The sequence below is a fragment of the Rattus norvegicus genome, chromosome X (genome assembly GCF_021556685.1).
Source record: "Rattus norvegicus strain SHRSP/BbbUtx chromosome X, alternate assembly SHRSP_T2T, whole genome shotgun sequence".
In the NCBI taxonomy this organism is placed as follows: Eukaryota; Metazoa; Chordata; class Mammalia; order Rodentia; family Muridae; genus Rattus; species Rattus norvegicus.
The window spans coordinates 37,535,580-37,552,887 of NC_141554.1; the positions used below are offsets into that span (position 1 = coordinate 37,535,580).

General features: G+C 41.8%; 1 protein-coding gene across 4 annotated transcripts in view; it reads right to left on the bottom strand.

Annotated features, from left to right (window-relative positions):
• The window catches only part of Vegfd (vascular endothelial growth factor D), a 35,631-nt gene that overhangs the window by 7,205 nt on the left and 11,118 nt on the right, over positions 1-17,308 (bottom strand). For 2 of the 4 annotated variants that reach the window (XM_087600231.1, XM_087600230.1), the window contains 3 exons: positions 9,483-9,693; positions 3,562-3,752; positions 813-961 (listed from right to left, as the gene is read on the bottom strand). In XM_087600231.1, the coding sequence (XP_087456357.1) occupies positions 813-961; positions 3,562-3,752; positions 9,483-9,693 (551 nt within the window). 4 annotated transcript variants of the gene reach the window in all.

Sequence of the window (17,308 nt, forward strand, 5' to 3'; positions counted from 1 at the left end):
TAGAGCCTACTTTATATTTAGAAATGGTATCGTATGAGATAGTAATTCTGTACTCATAAAGATTCTATTAAGGACACTTTAGAAAGTAAACTTGAATTTATGACAGTCACTGCTTGCACAGGAGTGCGGGAAGCCACGGTAGCTATGAGGCTGGAACAGTTTTACAATGCATTCAGCCACTCATCTTAAGAACAATGTGGCAGCACGCCTTTAATCCCAGCACTCAAGAGGCAGAGGCAGGCTGATCTCTGAGGTTTCAAGGGCAGCCTGGTCTACACTCAGGTCAGCCAGGGGTACAAAGTGAGATCCTGTCTCAAAAACTCAAAAACAAATACATACAAAAAACACAGAGTAAATCCCCAAAGGTGTCTAACTAAACATGCTGTGCTCATAATCCTCAAGGTTTGGGGACGCACTGCAATATAGATATAGTATCTAGTAAAAAATAATGTTTGTCAAATATTATGAATAGATCTGGTTTAGAAGCCAGAAGATGAGAAAATATAATGAAGAGGATGTAACTTTTGTAACTTTCCTTGTCCTTTTTCTATTTGTGTCCTCAACATTTTTATTAGTGTGTATTGTAAAAAAAAAATGGTTTTCACCATACCCCTCTGCCTCCTCCTCTTCATCTGCTTCCTTTCCCCTAAAAATTCCCCTTCTACTTTAATGTCTTTTTTCTTCAATGCTCCATAAAACAGAAAACATTCAACACATGTCTTTCTGGGGATGCCTCTATAATGGGTAAAGGAATGTACACACAGTTTTGTCAAAAGCAAGAACAGACATTATCAAGTCCAGGAAATGCTTACTGATCTTCTTCTGGGATCTGAATGGATCTTCTGATAATTGAGTAGGGATGCCGGGGGCCCGTGGGCAAGCACTTACAACCCGTATGGTTGGCAATTTTAACAGGCACTAACTCGGGCACTGATGTCAGAGGCACTGATATCTCAAAGAGCTACAGCAAAGAAAGAGAACCATGATGTAAATTTTATTGTCTACTTCTGTCAGTTTCCACCGTCTGCATTTTTCCCTTTTCCTTTATGATAATGACTTTAGCAAAGTTATTCGTGCGCAATGGAGTTAGTCATTGTAAGTAGTTTGGAATGTTGGGAGTCAGGAGACAGGGGCTTAACCAGGTCTCCTAAGTGTTTTCCAAATCTGTTCTTTTCACCACAATTAAAGCTCTTTAAAATCCCTGGTCTCTGCCCTTGTTTTTAAAATTCAGTATAAATTGCAAGGATAAACAAAATTAAATCTTTGGCAGTTCTTTGGGACTTGGGTGGATTTGATTGTTATTTAAACTATTTTCTCATCCCTTCCCAAGCCATTTCTATTTATGACAATTTCCTACTTCCTGACATTGAGCTTGGCTATAAAACTTGTTTTGACCAACAAGATGTTAGCTGACATGACAGCACACATTGGGACTGTGCATGATTTGTGAGGTTTATTATCTCTTCCTTATGATATAGCCATGAGATGGATATAGCCTGGAAGCCATGCTAGTCCAAGGAATAGAGGACACAGGAAGCAGGCTTGGACTCTCACAGCACCTTGCAGAATTTTGAACCTCAGATACACAAAAGAGAATAACGTAAAGCCCCTGAGTTTTAGGGCATTTGCTATAAAGGATTGTGTAGCTAAGTTAGGATCACACCCAGACAGATAATTACAGCTAGTATGCTTATTTCTATGTTCCTATATGCCTGCTCTTTTATACATACTTGATTATTAATTTATTTACACTTGTAAAAATCATTATATTTGGGGCCCTGGAGAGATGACTCAGTGGTTAAGAAGCACTTGCTGCTTCTGCAGAAGACCCGATTTTGGTTCCCAGCATCCATATCAAGTGGCTTACAACACAGGTAACTTCAGCTCCAGGAGCTCTGGTGCCTTCTTCTGGCCATCACAGGCACTGCACTCATGTGTCGGCCACATACAGACTGATATAAATAAAAATTAAAAAATAATTTAAAGATCATTATATTGCTTCACGATCCTTACATGACAGATAAAGAGATGCCCAAAGAGCACACACAAGTTTCAAGTGTGTTTTCATGAAGTGCAGATGAACTTGAACTTGATTTTTAAGGCACTGTCCACTCAATCACCATGCCATGCTGTTCTATTTACTTTGGTTTTAAGAGGTAGTTGATCACATAGTCTGTACCTTTAAGATTGGAAGTGCCAAACTGCACACACAAAACAAAACCAAAAAAAAAAAACACTGCTGTGCACTTACACTTAAATAAAATAGTTCGTATGAATCATTTGTTGAGTGCTGAAGTCAAAACATAGTAATCAACTGTCTACTAAGTGGAAACAATTCATTTAGGTTGTGTTTATTTGGACCTTTCGATATGTCATGAAAACAAGTATAAATTTCATGTTCTTGCACAATTAATTCTTCAGTTTTGCTCCAGGGAATAACAGGATCAGGAATTGAGCCCTCTTATGTTATGTGAGCTTGGTTTTCCTAACAGTTGATTGTAGCCATACTTACCTCATTGTTTCTAATTATCCCATAGCAGGGATCAGATTTCTGAGTTCCACAATTCTCCATAAGGATTTAGACAAAAACAACGCTACAGTATCAAGGACAGTTTAGATGGTAGGGAGAGCAAAATTAAGAAAACTTTAACGTAATATCAAAACAAATGGGCATTTAGAACATTCCTTGGCATGGATGTATCTGGTGCCTATGTGTTTGTCTTCTACACCATCATGAGGAGACAAGCAAAAGCTAGGTGAGTTGTATTAACATGCGAGGAGTTTGGATCAGAGGACCAATAGGAGTGTGACTTGACTTACGGTGTTTTGGTAATGCATTCACTACATTTGACAAGAAGAGGATAGCTACAGAAAGGAACACTTAGCTACAGGGCAAAGGTGATGGGATTGAGCCACTTTATTTCTCTCATGAGCCCTGCAGGATGCTTTCAAAAAGTCTTGTGCTGCCTATTGTTCCTTTGTTCCCCATGCTACCCCAGCGACATCTTCTCTCCTCCCTTCCCTGTTGGGCTCTGTGCCTGCAGTTGCTGGCCCTCATGCCTGCCTCTTTGCCTCTTGAAGCACCTGCTTACATTCCATGTCATGCGAACAGAGCCAACTGAGAAGTCCTTTACCATTCTCCGTGTGTCCCTATGCCTGCTCCCTCCTTCAGCCTCTTTAGCTTTTGAGTGAGAGCACACCCCTCCTCTTAGCTGGTTCTTGTCACGCTCGCCCCTCGAGAAATTTTTCTCAGTCACTCCAACTAAACTAAACACACCAAAACAGCCGCACGAGATGCCACAGCTTCCTTCCTTCCTTCTTTTTAACACCCTGCTACGTAATGTCTTTATGTACTAATTCTTGATACTACAGCATTACGTAGATATTAACTGTTGAGGCTGTGTCATGTTGGATATGGTGTTACCTCCCTGAGCCTCTGTTTCTTGGCTTCTGAAGGAGGACGAGATATCCTGTGTGTCTGGGGTGTTAACTGAGGTTCGGCACATAAAGTATTTAGCACTTGGCAGCAAGGTCAGCGGCAGTGTCTTCATTTCCTCGTACCTGTTTGGAGATGTAGGAGGTGCTTGTGTTCATACACATCACGCTCTCTTCATTGCAGCATCCTCCACACCGGAAGACATTTACACAAGGGGGCTTGAAGAATGTGTTGGTTGTCTTCCCGAGCTCACTGGCGACTTCTACGCATGTCTCTCTAGGGCTGCATTGGGTCCTCTGCCATTCTTCATCTATAACTATAAGAATAATGTTCATTGGGGCCAGTAGGCAAAATGGCCCTGACATGCAACGCAGGCATTTTTATGGTGCCCCTCACCCCATCATTTTGTACTTGTTTATTTTACTAGGTGGGCATTTAAACATACCTTTTAGCAATGTATTTATTTTTATTTTACGTGAATGGATGTTTTGCCTGCATGTATGTGTACCATGTGTGCGGCTGGTGCCTTTGTAGGTTAGAGGAGATCATTGGCTCCCTTGCAACAGGAGTTACAGACAGTTGTGAGCCACCATGTAGGAACTGGAGCCAGGTCGTACTCACGACTGACAAGTGGGCTTAACCATTGGGAAACCTTTCAAACTCTTAGATGGATATTTTCTCCATCCTTTAGCCAAAGATTTGTTTGCAAACAAAATGTAAAATTGAAATCTCTATACTTTTCCACTGATACCATCACTTCGTAAGATATTTTCTTGCCTGTTAGGGGAGAGCACTAGGCCTTGCATATAGCCACAGTGGGGCCATCTGCAAACAGTGGATAACAAGCAGGTCAGTAGAATAAGGTGAAGCCAAAAAGTGTGAGTGTCATTTATCAAGAAATGTACAGGCTACAGCTGGATAGCACTTGTTGTATTTGAAGCCAGGTAAGAAAAGGTTTTAAAATGAGTATCTGTTGTCTGCTTAAGTAAGTGCCCTGAGGCTTGGCAAACACACGAGTGGACATTTCGAGGGAATTAATTGTTTCTCAAATCAGACTTTCCACATTTGAAACCATAGTTTACAGAAGATGATGAGATAAGCCCTTTCATTTTAACAGAAGGAGCAACTCTATGGCCATAACTAATTTGAGCGAAACCAGAAAAATACATTTCTGGCAATAAACGAGGAAAATACAGGGCTCGGGAGATGGTTTATGGGGGAAAGTACCGACTGCACAAGTGCGGGGGCCTCAGTTCAAATCCTGGAAGCCACATAAGAAGCTAGGCACACTGATGCTCTGTGATCCCAGTGCTCAGAGTGCAGAGACAGGTGGCTCTCTGGGACCTGCTGAGCTCCAGTTCCAATGACAGACCCCATTTCTAAAACTAAGTTGGAGAACAACATCTAAAGAAGATGCTCAGTGTTGATCTCTGGCCTTCAGATGCACAAACAGGGCCACCTCTACATGTATGCATGCGTACACATACATGTACTACATGCCTGCATGTAAAGAATATTACAAATTTTTCTTGTATAGCTTTGCTTCATTTTCTCTCACCTATTTTTTCCCCTTTATTTTGAGACAAGGGCTCACTGCGAAGGCCTGGAACTTTCCATGTAGATAAGACTGGTGGCCTTGAATTCAGAGAGGTCTACCTGCCTCTGCTTCTTGAGTGCTGACACTAAAGGTGTGAACCGTAATGCCTGGTGTTCACCATTTTTTTAAAACATTTTAATTCTTTCTCTCTCTCTCTGTCTCTCTCTGTCTCTGTCTCTCTTTCTCCCTCCCTCCCTTGCCCCCCTCTCTGTGTGTGTGTGTGTGTGTGTCTGTGTGTGTGTGTGTGTGTGTGTGTGTGTGTGTGTGTGAGAGAGAGAGAGAGAGAGAGAGAGAGAGAGAGAGAGAGAGAGAGAGAGAGAGAGAGAGAAAGGAGAGACTGAGAGGGAGAGACAGAGAAAGATACAGACTCAGAGAGAGAAAGAAGGAAGGAGAGAGGAGAGAGAGAGGGAGAAGGGAGAGGGAGAAAGGGAGCAGGGAGAGAGCAGGTGCCTGCAAATATCAGAGGTGTGAAATTCCTTAGAGCTGGAGTTAGGGCAGTTGTGGTCTGCCTGATGTGGGTGCTTAGAACCCAATTCAGGTCTTCTGAAAGAGCAGTACCTGCTCAGAACAGGAGACCTCTGTCCAGCTCCGCTCTCATTATTTAAGTTAGATGTCGTCTCTTAATGCTATGTGTAGCCTCCCTACAGGTTTGCGGGGGCAGGGGAATTGCTTTCAGCTTGTCAGAGATGGAACTGCAGACGATGTTATCCCAGGAGTGTGTTGAAACTTTTTTGTAGATGCAGCTTTAACACTAACCCCCATGGTCCCCAGTTCCTGGTGACCCTGCCCTGTGCAATCGACCTTCCTTTTGTGTGCTGATGAGACCCCGTGGTTGGCTTTTTCTGAAAAGAACACAGCACAGCATGATGCCACCTAGGTGCTTAGGTTGAAACTGATTTCTGACTCTGTTTCTCTCCTGCCTTCACTTCTCTTTACCCTCTCTTCTCTCCTCCCCACTTCTTTTCTCACCAAGTGCCACGTTTTTTTTTAAATAATTATTTATTTGTTGTATACATGAGTACACTATTGCTGTCTTCAGACACCCCAGAAGAGGGCATTGGATCCCACTACAGATGGTTGTGAGCCACCACGTGGTTGCTGGGATTTGAACTCAGGACCTCTCAAAGAGCAGTCAGTGCTCTTAACCACTGAGCCATCTCTCCAGCCCAAGGGCCACTTTTAAAAATGATTCATTTTATTTTTAATTATGTGTGTATGGGGCGGTGCACATGTGTATATTGGTGGGGTACACAAGACTGCAGAGCCCCCAGACACCAAAAGATGGTGACAAAAGCCCTGGGAACTGGTTCTGAGTGGTTGGGAGTCTACCCTACATAGGTACTAGGAACCAGACTTGGGTTATCTGCAAAATCCGTACGTGCTTTTAATCTCCACACCACTTGTCCAGCCTGAAAGTCATTTTTGAAGCTACCCCAAACTAAGGGCAACCTCTGGCCAACAACCAGTGAGGAAAGGGGCCCTTCACAGTCCAATTGCCTGTGTGGAACTTAATCTTACAAACAACAATCGAATGAACTTGGAAGTACATTGAGATGCTCAGAGCCCAGACCCAGAGAACTTGACTGTAGTCTCCAGAGAGACCTTGAATCAGCAAACAAACAAACACCTTGGCAATGCCTGTATTTCAGATCCGCAAAAGCATGAAATTAAAAATATCTGTTTTACAAGTGGGGTGATAACTTGAAGAATGTTTCTGTATACTATCTTTAAACATATGTATTGGTGAACCTGGAGAGATGGCTCAGAATCATACTGGCTGCTCTTCCTAAGGACCAACATTTGGTTCCCAACATCCATAGGGTTGCTAATGTCTCTTAACTCCAGCTCCAGTGGATCTGATGCCCTCTTCTGACTTCCACTGGGTACTGCAGAAAGGTACACACATACCAGCAAAACATCCAAACACATAATACAAAAATGAACATTTAAAAATTTCTGATGATAAAGAATTATCCTCAGGCCGTATTTAATTATTTAATTAAGTATTACTGGGGGTGCTATTTCACCTGCTATTATTAGTCATAAATCTTTGACGGAGGGAGTAACTTATGAAAATATTCCTTGTTTCAAATGCCATTTAAATGCTACTTTTTACTTGCCCTTTCTCTTTAAAGTCCTAAGTTTTAAAGTTGGGGAAGATAATAATCGAAATCTCATGAGGTTATGACCAATGGCACCGAGTAAGGTTTCGTAAGGCCAGTGTTCTTTACTTCTGTCCAGGAAATTCCCCTCAAATCCACCAGAGGAGTCGATAACAAAACATAATTGGTGTCACACACTTACTTGATTATCCACTCCTTGCAACTTGGCGAATAAACTTCAGATAATCCTCTATCTAATTAGGAGGGAAAGCATGGAGACTGCAAATTCTCCAATTTTTTTATGGCATCTTCCTTGTAAAATGTCAAACTGGCTGACTTTTAAAACTCCTTAGTCATGGTTTTCTGGTAAAAATTGTCTTCACAGCTCATCTGTACATCTCCCTCGGACCTTCAGACCAGTAATGTGGTCAAAACCTGTGACCTCCAGATTGATTTCTGTGAAGTTCCTCTAAAATCACCACATGAACTCTACCCTCAAAGCTCTGACCATGGTTCCCAGAGTCTCACCTCCTTTGACACACTTTATGCATGAGCATAAAGAACATTCTTCTCACTTACACTGCTGTGGGATTCCTTCACCTATATATAACTTTCCCCATAACCAAATCCCTGCCCCCGTGTGTGTGTGTGTGTGTGTGTGTGTGTGTGTGTGTGTGTGTTTCTGTGTGTGTGTGTGTCTGTGCGTGTGTGTGTCTCTGTGTGTGTGTGTGTGTCTGTGTGTGTGCCTGTGAGTGTGTGTGTGTGTGCGTGTGTGTGTGTCTGTGTGTGTGCCTGTGAGTGTGTGTGTGTGTGCGTGTGTGTCTGTCTGTGTGTCTATGTGTGTCTGTGTGTATGTGTCTGTGTCTGTGTGTGTGTGTGTGTGTGTGTGCGTGCGCAAAAAGACTCGTCTAGTATTTTTTAACAAACGGGGAACAAAGATAAGTGTAACTAATTAAAAAAGGATAATTTTGCTCAAGGATCAACTGAAATTAAATAATCGATGTACTCATGTACTATGAAATCATATTTATACCTGGAAGGCCAAGTCTAACAATGGCACTGGTTTCTTGAGTTGTTTTGATATGTCATGAGAGAGATAAAGGCATACTCAAGGCCACAAAACTTTATTTTAAAACATTTCACTCATTGTGGCACAGTATGTACAAACAGTTGTCTTGGAAAGAGTCTGTTTCGTAGTGTGGATATCATTAAAGTAGTTTAAGTATATACTGCATGTCCATCCCCACCCCTACTCCAGGAAGCAATTTGGAAGTATAATGGTCCCTTGATGTCTATGGAAGACTGCTTCCAGGACACCTTACAGATACTAAAATCCTTAGTTACCAATTCCCTTATATTGTGGGCTAGAATTTGTAAATAGCCCGCCTACATCTTTCTGTACATTTGAAATCATGTCTAGATAACTTCCAGTATCCAATAAAATGTACATATGCCATATGAGTAGTTGTTTCAGAACATTGGATGTCAAGAAAAGGTCTGCATATGCTCAGGACACATGCGTTTCCCCTAAGGATGTGTGATTGGCTGAACCCGTGGTGCGTGGGTAGGGGAGCAGAACCTGAGGATACAGAGAGAGACTGACCATATGTTATTTTCTGCTTGTAAGCTTTGATTATTTCGTGTCAAGAAATGTCTTTGTTGTTTTCTGAGTAACCATTATCATGCCTCACCTTTCAATTTCTCCCTTTCTCCTTTTAAATAAAACCCACAGGATTTTGAAGAGAAAAAAAAATATCTATAGCCATACTGTTGGTTTTTCTTTGTGTCTGCGTAGCAATTGAAAACTCCTTGTTGATAAATACCTGAGGTTCTTTTGCTCTTTAGTAAATATGCTTTTCCCCTCACTAAAAGCAGTCTTTGTGTATTTGCTTTGACCTCGGATTTCTGAGTTTAATTTATTTTTGACAATTTGAATGTCCTCGTGTTATGTGCAGATATAAAATCATACCGAGTATACTTCTTCGCGGAGTAAACACTTAAAAATCAGAATTCTTGAGCTGGCAAGATGGGCCCGTGGCGGCATGTGCTTGCTGCTGAGCCTGAAGACCTGTGTTAGACCCCTGAGCCCCACAGGTGGAAGGAGAGAACTGATTCCTGCAATGACTGATTGGTTTATTTTTATTACATCTATTTATAATGAAGGGCCCACGTGTGACTGTCTGAGAACCATTCCCAACTTTATTCAGTGAAGCATCTTGTCACAAAGTCAAAGCCATTTTGTCCCCCACTGATACGTAACTACCCTGCTCTAACTTTGGGAAAAACTTGGTGTTGGTGTCATGCTGATAAGGAGAGAATGTACCACTGTGCCCATGCACCTACCTACCTTTTAGTGTTTCAGTATCATAGAAAGTTGCCGCAAATCTGGTGGAGCGATGGGATGTTGAGCGCGAGTCCACACTGGCAAGACTTTTAAGCTTCAACCGGCACCGCCACAGCTTCCAGTCCTCAGAGTGTGCGACTTGCAGCAACTCCTCCAAACTAGAAGCCGCGCGGATCTGTTGTTCAGAACGTTCCAACACAGACCGGGATGATCGCTCAAAAGAAACATCCTAATTAACAGTGAGTTACAAAGATACCTTGATAACTATGGTTGCCAAAAGATTCAACTATAGACCATCTGAAAAGAAACTAGTTAAGGTTATTCCAATGTGGACCTGTGTCTCGGGAAAAACAAAACCAATGTCTAATGGTGGACTTTGAAATGATGGATCAACTTCCTTACTTCCAGAGCCTCTCTGCACGTTATCTTATTCAGGAAAAAAAAAAAGATGCATATATAAGGGAGGTAAAGTCTTGGTGCTATTAGTCACATGAACCCAAAATACAGTCAACAAGGTCCTTCAAAGCCAGGAGAAAACATAGACACAGCAAGGCCATGAGAAAATGGAGGTGGAGATGAAGTGATGAAGCCACAACTCAGGGATTACCTCGGGCCGCCAGAAGCAGATGAGGCGATGCTTCATGCAGAGAGAGTTTGACACATCCATTTGGGGGATTTTGTTGTTATTCGAGCTACCAAACTTATAGTACTTTGCTACTGCAGCCACAGAAAACAGTAGAGATTCTTCTATGATACAAATTTTGTGACAACAGACACTGATTTCCTAGTTTCTGCTGAAGTCTCACCATTTCTCTACATTTGCATCTGATTCGAAATGGCTAACACGGTGCGACTAGACTAGATGGGTATATGCGTGGAGGGTCCCAAGTCAAGAAAAGATTTTAATATGTAGCTTCTTGTTCAAAAGTAGGGGCTTGGTTACATGAAATAATGATACATATGTACAATTATATATGACACAATCAAAACCAGTGGAGTCCATTTCCTTTTGGAGTTTCCCCCTCAAGCACTGGGGATCAGTCTTTGCGCCTTGTGCATGCTGGGAAGGTGCTGTGCCAACTAAGCTGTCTCCCAAGTTCTGCATCTGAGCTCTTGATCGCCACTCCCAGAATCACATCTATCAGTTGTGCAGCTTTAATTGTATGGTTCCATAGTTTATTAGCATTTTCTACTTAGATTGCCTTACATGTTTGTTTACCATTGTTTCCTTAACATTTATAGTCCATGAACTAAAAAAAGTCTCAAAATACACACATTCAAGGCTATGCCTTTTGTTGTTGTCATTGTTCTTGTTTTGAGGCAAGTTCTCATTTTGTAGCCAAGGTGGGTCTGGAAATTGGGATCATCCTACCTCACCTTCTAGAGTTCTGATATCTCAGGCTTGTGTGACTGTACCTGGCTAAAGCCCCCTTAGCCATTTTACCTAAGTCCAGATGGGCGTTCTCATACATGTATGTACATTTTCACCTGAGGTAGGAGAGTATTACGTATATTTGTAAGTTGTAGGCAAGGTGTTAGTTGGACCCACTATGAAGAGATAAATAGATCACCCTCTGAAATAGGTGAGCCACAGGGATCCAAATGGCTCTGTAGAGAGTAAGATTGCCTCAGAAGCTCAGGGAGACTATATTGGGGGTTTCTCACATCCGTCTGGATTTGGAGACAAGGATATTTTTGTCAGTGGAGAAAAGGAAGCTTAAGGAGCACAGCTGGGGTTTGTGAGCAGGATGCTGAACTTGAGTAGCATAGCCCAGCTTCTTTAGTTGAGAACCCTGTAGACAAACTAAACACTCACTCATTTCCATGACAACCCTTACACGTGATGATCCTAATTTGTTAATGACCTTTCTTCATCTGGCCATTCTTCTCCTCTTTCTAGTTCTATGAAAAAGCTACCTCACATTAATTCAATCTTCAAGATAAAAAGGTTTGACAGCACTGCTTCAATAAGCTAGGGAGGAAGACTAACAGATACTTTTTAAAAGTATTATGTTGGGCTCAAAGTTAGTGTGTGTATATCTGTGTGTGCACATGTGCATGCTTATGCACACTTATGTGTATAACGATAATTATAGAGGATGTGATCATGAATTTAGGGAGTAGGGGAGAATCAGAAGGAATTGGATGGGGGAAAGGGAGAGGTGAAAAGAATAGATGTATAAGTACTCATGTATGAACCCCCCTAAAATTTTATAATAAAGATTATTAAATTGTACTTTGAAGAAAGAATTTTCATTTATAGAGGTAAAATTTCATTCACTACCATCCTTGAATAAGGCTGACACATGACTTCATACTTCTTATAGGCCTCGATTCAATTTCAGGTTCTTGAAAAAAAAAATCCTATGCTGAAACCTCAGGATAAAGTAGTGAGCCCGCAGACTGAATTAAAATATTGAATGATGTGAAGACTAAACGGTATCTATGACTGGTTTCTTTGTAAAAAACCACAACATTGACTTCCATACTCAAAGCTATTGAAAGCCTTCTTAGTCTGCTAACTGAAAACCTATTATGAAATAACTGAGAAATTGGAAACAGTCACTTTATAATTCTAAACGGAAATACTAAGGACTCAAAAAAGGAAGTAATTTATCTAGGGCATACTTTTGAGAAGGGTTGGAAATGGATCTCTTTCCAATCAGCATTCTGCACTGGTGGATATTTGTGTAATCAACTTTACGTTATCCGGCATGTGCAGGAGAGAACTAAACATCAAAGTGTGACTATCGTCCCAAACACATACTTAAACCTTTGATTGCAGTCGTTTTCATTGCTGAACTTTTGCCAAATGAGTTGGTCTTTATTTCTTCCAGTTCTTTAATACAAGTGCTAATCAAATCTAAACTGATTAAAAGCAGCCAGCAAGATGAGAGGACGAGAGACGGCGTTTCCAGGTCTCTGCTTCTTATTAGAGCAGCGGCTTCAGTTCTGTAATTAGTTCAAGGCTGTTAGAGATTCTCCTCCTAACTAAGAAATCATTCTCTGATGGTTTTTAGCTACCAACAACCAGTTTTTAAAGCACGGGGTTGAAGATTTCTGCAATACTACTTTGTCATCATATAAATATTACTATACATAGAATAAAGATGGTCCTAGAGACCTAGGTGGTTACATTCCTAACAGGCCACCAAGAAATGGCCACACTGTTGCTCGCTTTATTCCCTCTTGGGAAGGATTTGGAGCAGAGGTTCCCAGACTAGCCTTCACCTTGCATGCATGTGGGGGAAAGCTTCAAAAAAAATACTGATGAACTGACCTTATCATCAGAGTTCTATTTTACAGGTTTGGATCACAATTTTAAAAGAAAAAAAAGCCCCTGACATAGCCTGGAAGGCCAGGACCCAGAGACTGGACAGTCCAGAGACCTAGGATAAAAAAATGATATTCTGCTATACTCATAGACTGGTCCCTAGCTTATTTGTCATCAGAGAGGCTTCTCCCAGCAACTGACAGAAACAGATACAGAGACTACAGGGGGCTGTTCCAGAGTCACAGTTATCTGCTCTGCTTCATGAGGACAAAGCACCACTGGTTCATTCCACATCTGAAGGGGGCAGGAGGGCACGCGGCCGGGGAAGATGGAGACTTGGGGCTGGGCTCCGCCTAAGCATGTCTGGCCTTCACCACCACTGAATGAACACGTATCTGGTGTGCGGCGGGCGCACAGACCCTGGGACGACTGTGGGTCGAACTTAGTTGCTCAGGCAGCCGGCTGCTGGGGCGGCTGGAGAGAAAAGACGTGCGAGGGGCGGGGCCGATCGCAGGGGCGAGGCAGTCGCAGTCTAGGCCACGCCCACCCGCCTCGGGATTAGGGGCAGGCCGCCGGCCTCTCCCATTCCAACCCTCTGCCCAGTCCCCCGAGTACTGGGGGATCTCGCTGGAAGGTACGTTATGTAGCCAAGAGTGAGGAGGGGCAGGGGCGCTCCACAGACACACACTGCAGCACTGAGCCACTGTAGAGGGCCGCTGCCACTACAAGATGGCGCTGGCTTCCACTGCGCCCCACGTGGAAGGCCAGGATAGCTTCCGCTGTTACAAGATGGCGCTGGCCTCCGCCGCGCCAGACGACTTCCTTTCAGGAAGTTAACTGTGTGTGCATGTACAAGAGTGCCTTCGTGCCAGGTCTTTGCCCACTCCGGGGTGTGCCTAATGAGATCATGGGTAAGCGACCAATCAGGTGTGGATGTGCCGCGCTAGGGTGTATATAAGCCGTGCCATGCGGGTGCGCGGGGCTCTCTTTAAGATTTAATAAAAGTTTTGGCTGCCGCAAGGATTCGTATGTCCCCGCGTGTTTTCTTGCTGGCGAGGTCGCGCGTGGGACATTTGGTGCCGAAACCGGGCTAAAAAAACGCCACACAATCGCCAGGCGCCGAGAGGGAGTCCTCTGTCCGCGGAGAGAATCCAGAAGCGGCAGGAATTGAGGTAAACTCCGAGAGACATGATAATTTCCGAATTGTTTGGTCTTGACCTATCGTATCTTTCTCCTTCTGCTGAGGGTGCTGTTGAGGCCTCTATTACATGGTAGCCTGAGGCTGGGAACGTTAAGAATTTGGCAGATGGTTAAGGATTGTTTAGGTAAAGACATTTTTCGTCCTATAACAGCGACAGGCCAAGAGGCCCTGAACAAAATTCAGGAAAGCATGTCAGAAACGGAGTGTAGTGAAAGGTTGCAACGAAAAAATGATACTGATCAATCTCAAGCACCAGGCCCCTCTGTGGTCTTACCACTGTCAGAGGTGATAGTACGGGGAAAGGACGCCCCGGGGACAGTGGCCACCTCGGCTACTGAGGGAGGGACCCCTACAAAAAAGGGGGCCCCCCTGCTAAGATTAAAATTAAATAAACAGGGAAAGTAGGAGAAAACCCCGAAAAAAAGCCTTTATCCGGTAAAGGAGTTAGAGGTTGGGGCTTGATAGTTCAGAAACAGACGAAGAGGAAGAGGATTTAGAAGATGAGGCAGCTCGCTATGAAGAAGAAAGATATGGGCCTAGGTGGAGAGCCACTGTGAAGAAACTGAAAGTTATGGATTCTTCGTGGACAAGGCTGGTAATTTTGTTTATTTTTTTCTTTGTGTGGGAAGCCGTTACAGCCGTTAGGACAGGTCAGAGGGTCCTTACAGAACAACAAGAAAGTATGTCAGAGTGAGAAAAGGTCTCTAAAGAAAAAACGAAAAGAAAAGGAGATAAAAGGAACACAGTATTTTGGGAGAAAAATTTTGTCTTTGTGCTGGTAAAAGGTGTGATCAGGCTCTATAAGCTTTACAGAGTCATACTGATTAGGCTTGATAGAGGCAGACCGCCTGAAAATTTATTCAGGAGAATCAAACAAAAGGACATCTCAATGCTCATGCACAGCTTGATGGAGTTAATGTAATTGGGTTGTGAGTAAAAATATTCAAGACTGTGTTTCACTTCCATACCATTGGCGAATGTCAGTCGTGCTGCTCAGATAATATATCTCAGTATCTTACAGGAATTGGGTTTCAACACGTTGATGGACTAGTCCAGGAATTGAGACAATCCATCGTCCATATCGACTCCACTCGAGTGGATAGTCACCGTGAACACCATCTGGTCTTTTCCCTCTTTGTCTATTCTCTGTCCTTGGTGCACCAGGATGTCCCCATGTGTTTCAGTGTATGCCTGTGGTTTTCGTTTCTCGTTGTTTAAATGTTTTATGTTTCATGTTCATAAGAAAAAATGGTAAAAACTTTATCTGCTGGTCGTTCACACCTTGATTTGGTTTTAACTCGTTTTAAAAGGGGACAAATGAATAAAAAACAGTTTCAATCAGGCCTTTAGAGCCCTCTACCTACAGCCAGGAGTTTAGGTTAGCTGGAGAAGCTGCCCAGAGGCTAAGCGTCTACACGAGCTGATCTTAAAGGCGCCAGCAGCTTCTCAGCTTCTTTGATACAAGAGCTGAGAGCTGTTTCTCTTAGAGAAATCCCTGACTTATTATTTGACTCAACAGGTGACAAGGTGCTTCTCTTAAAATCATAGCTAAAAAGGTAAAAATGGTGTTTGGTCTAAATATTAAAGATATGTGTAGCCACTACAATTTGTTTCTGATTGGTTTTAAATGTGTAAATATGCTCTACTTGCCTTGCTTATGGACTATTGGCTTTCAAGTTATTGGATATGGTTAAAAAGGTATAATATTGGTAACAAAAAAGTTGACATAAAACTGGTAATTTGGATAGAGTCATTCTAGACAACATGTGGCATGAGCCAACCCAGAGAAACAGGTCTAAATTGAGATAATATTTTTATGAAATTCTTATCCTAGAAACCAGGCTTCTAAAAGAATTTAGGACAATGTCTCTTTGTTGAGGTACTAGAGACTATGCCATCGTGCGTTCATATATAGAAATTGACAGTCAAACTTTGTACTAGTTTGTTGGAGGTCGAGTTTTGCTTTCCTAGTTGTGGTTTGCCCTGAAGCTATCTGTATTTTAATGCTAATTCCACTGCCCCAAGGACAGCTGCCTAGTCATGTACTCAGAACTCAGGTGACCTTGTGGTTGTGCTCTGGTGTTACAAAGAGAACTTAAGGATTTGATTAAGGATTGCCAGTGTTACATTGACTAACTCAAACTTATTTTTAATTAAGAAAAAAAAATAAAACAGGTAGAGATTGTTACAAGATTTACGAGAGATTGATGAGGTTTTAGAACTTGTGAGAACATTACAGCCAGTTTACTTACTCCAACTGCCATTTCAAGATAGATTTAGAGGATTGATTTTGAGTTTTCATTTCGTGAGCCTGCTTATAATTTTAGAGAGCCCATAGAGTGATATCATTAAGAATGGCTAATAGCCTTATATTATGTAATTTTGTTGCTTCTTCGATGTAAGAAGTTAGAACCTTGAATCTTTCAGTGTATATGGAAATTTTTACTATAAACCTTTGCTCTCAAAATGAGCTTTAATATTTGGGGAGTAGCTGTTGCACTACTCCAGAAAAGAATATTTGAAACTAATTTTAAGCTTCTAAGGATATGTTAATTGGCTAAGTACCTCACCCTACCAGAGGACTTAGGTCTTTGTTATGCACATTGAAGATAAAGCTTCAGCTGTGTTAATACAGAGTTGTGGACTAGAGTCATGGAAGTATTTTAAAAAGAAACCTGATAAAACATATCATATTCTAAACAACAGTTAATTGGTTATTACAAAATAATGATATTTGGCCTATTACATATACAAATTTTTCAGGCAAAATTGATGATTTTACTCTTTGCATGCTTTTGTACTTCCTGTATATTTGTGCATACAACCCATAGGAAATGCGCTTACTGTATTTATAGGTGGTTCATCTAATGAAAAGGCTACATATATGATTGGATCACTTGTTTATTCTCTTGAGTTTCTGTTGCTTCAATACAGATTATTAATTTCTGTGGTTTAGCCACTGTTTTTAAATCAAACTTTCAATTCACATACTGATAGCCAATGTGTCGCTTGTGGTTTAAAATTGATTTCAATTACTTAATGCTTTATTAGAGACAGGTTTTCTACTTAAAATCATTGAGTGATTTCAGTGTGAATGTCTGACAACTCACTGTCCTTTCAGTGCTCTGGCTCAGACAACTATTTTAAACCTTAGGCTCATACCTAACTTTAAAAATGGTAATAGAGTTGATATGAAAAAAAAAGACTCCATTTGCTTACTTTAAATTCTCAGCCCCGCCCTGCCAGCTCAGGGATTTCTAGTAAGACTGAAATTAGACAATATTTACAGGATTTGACATTTCTAATTAATGCTTATGTTTAGGTAAATAAAGTTTGTGAGGTGCTAGAGAAATG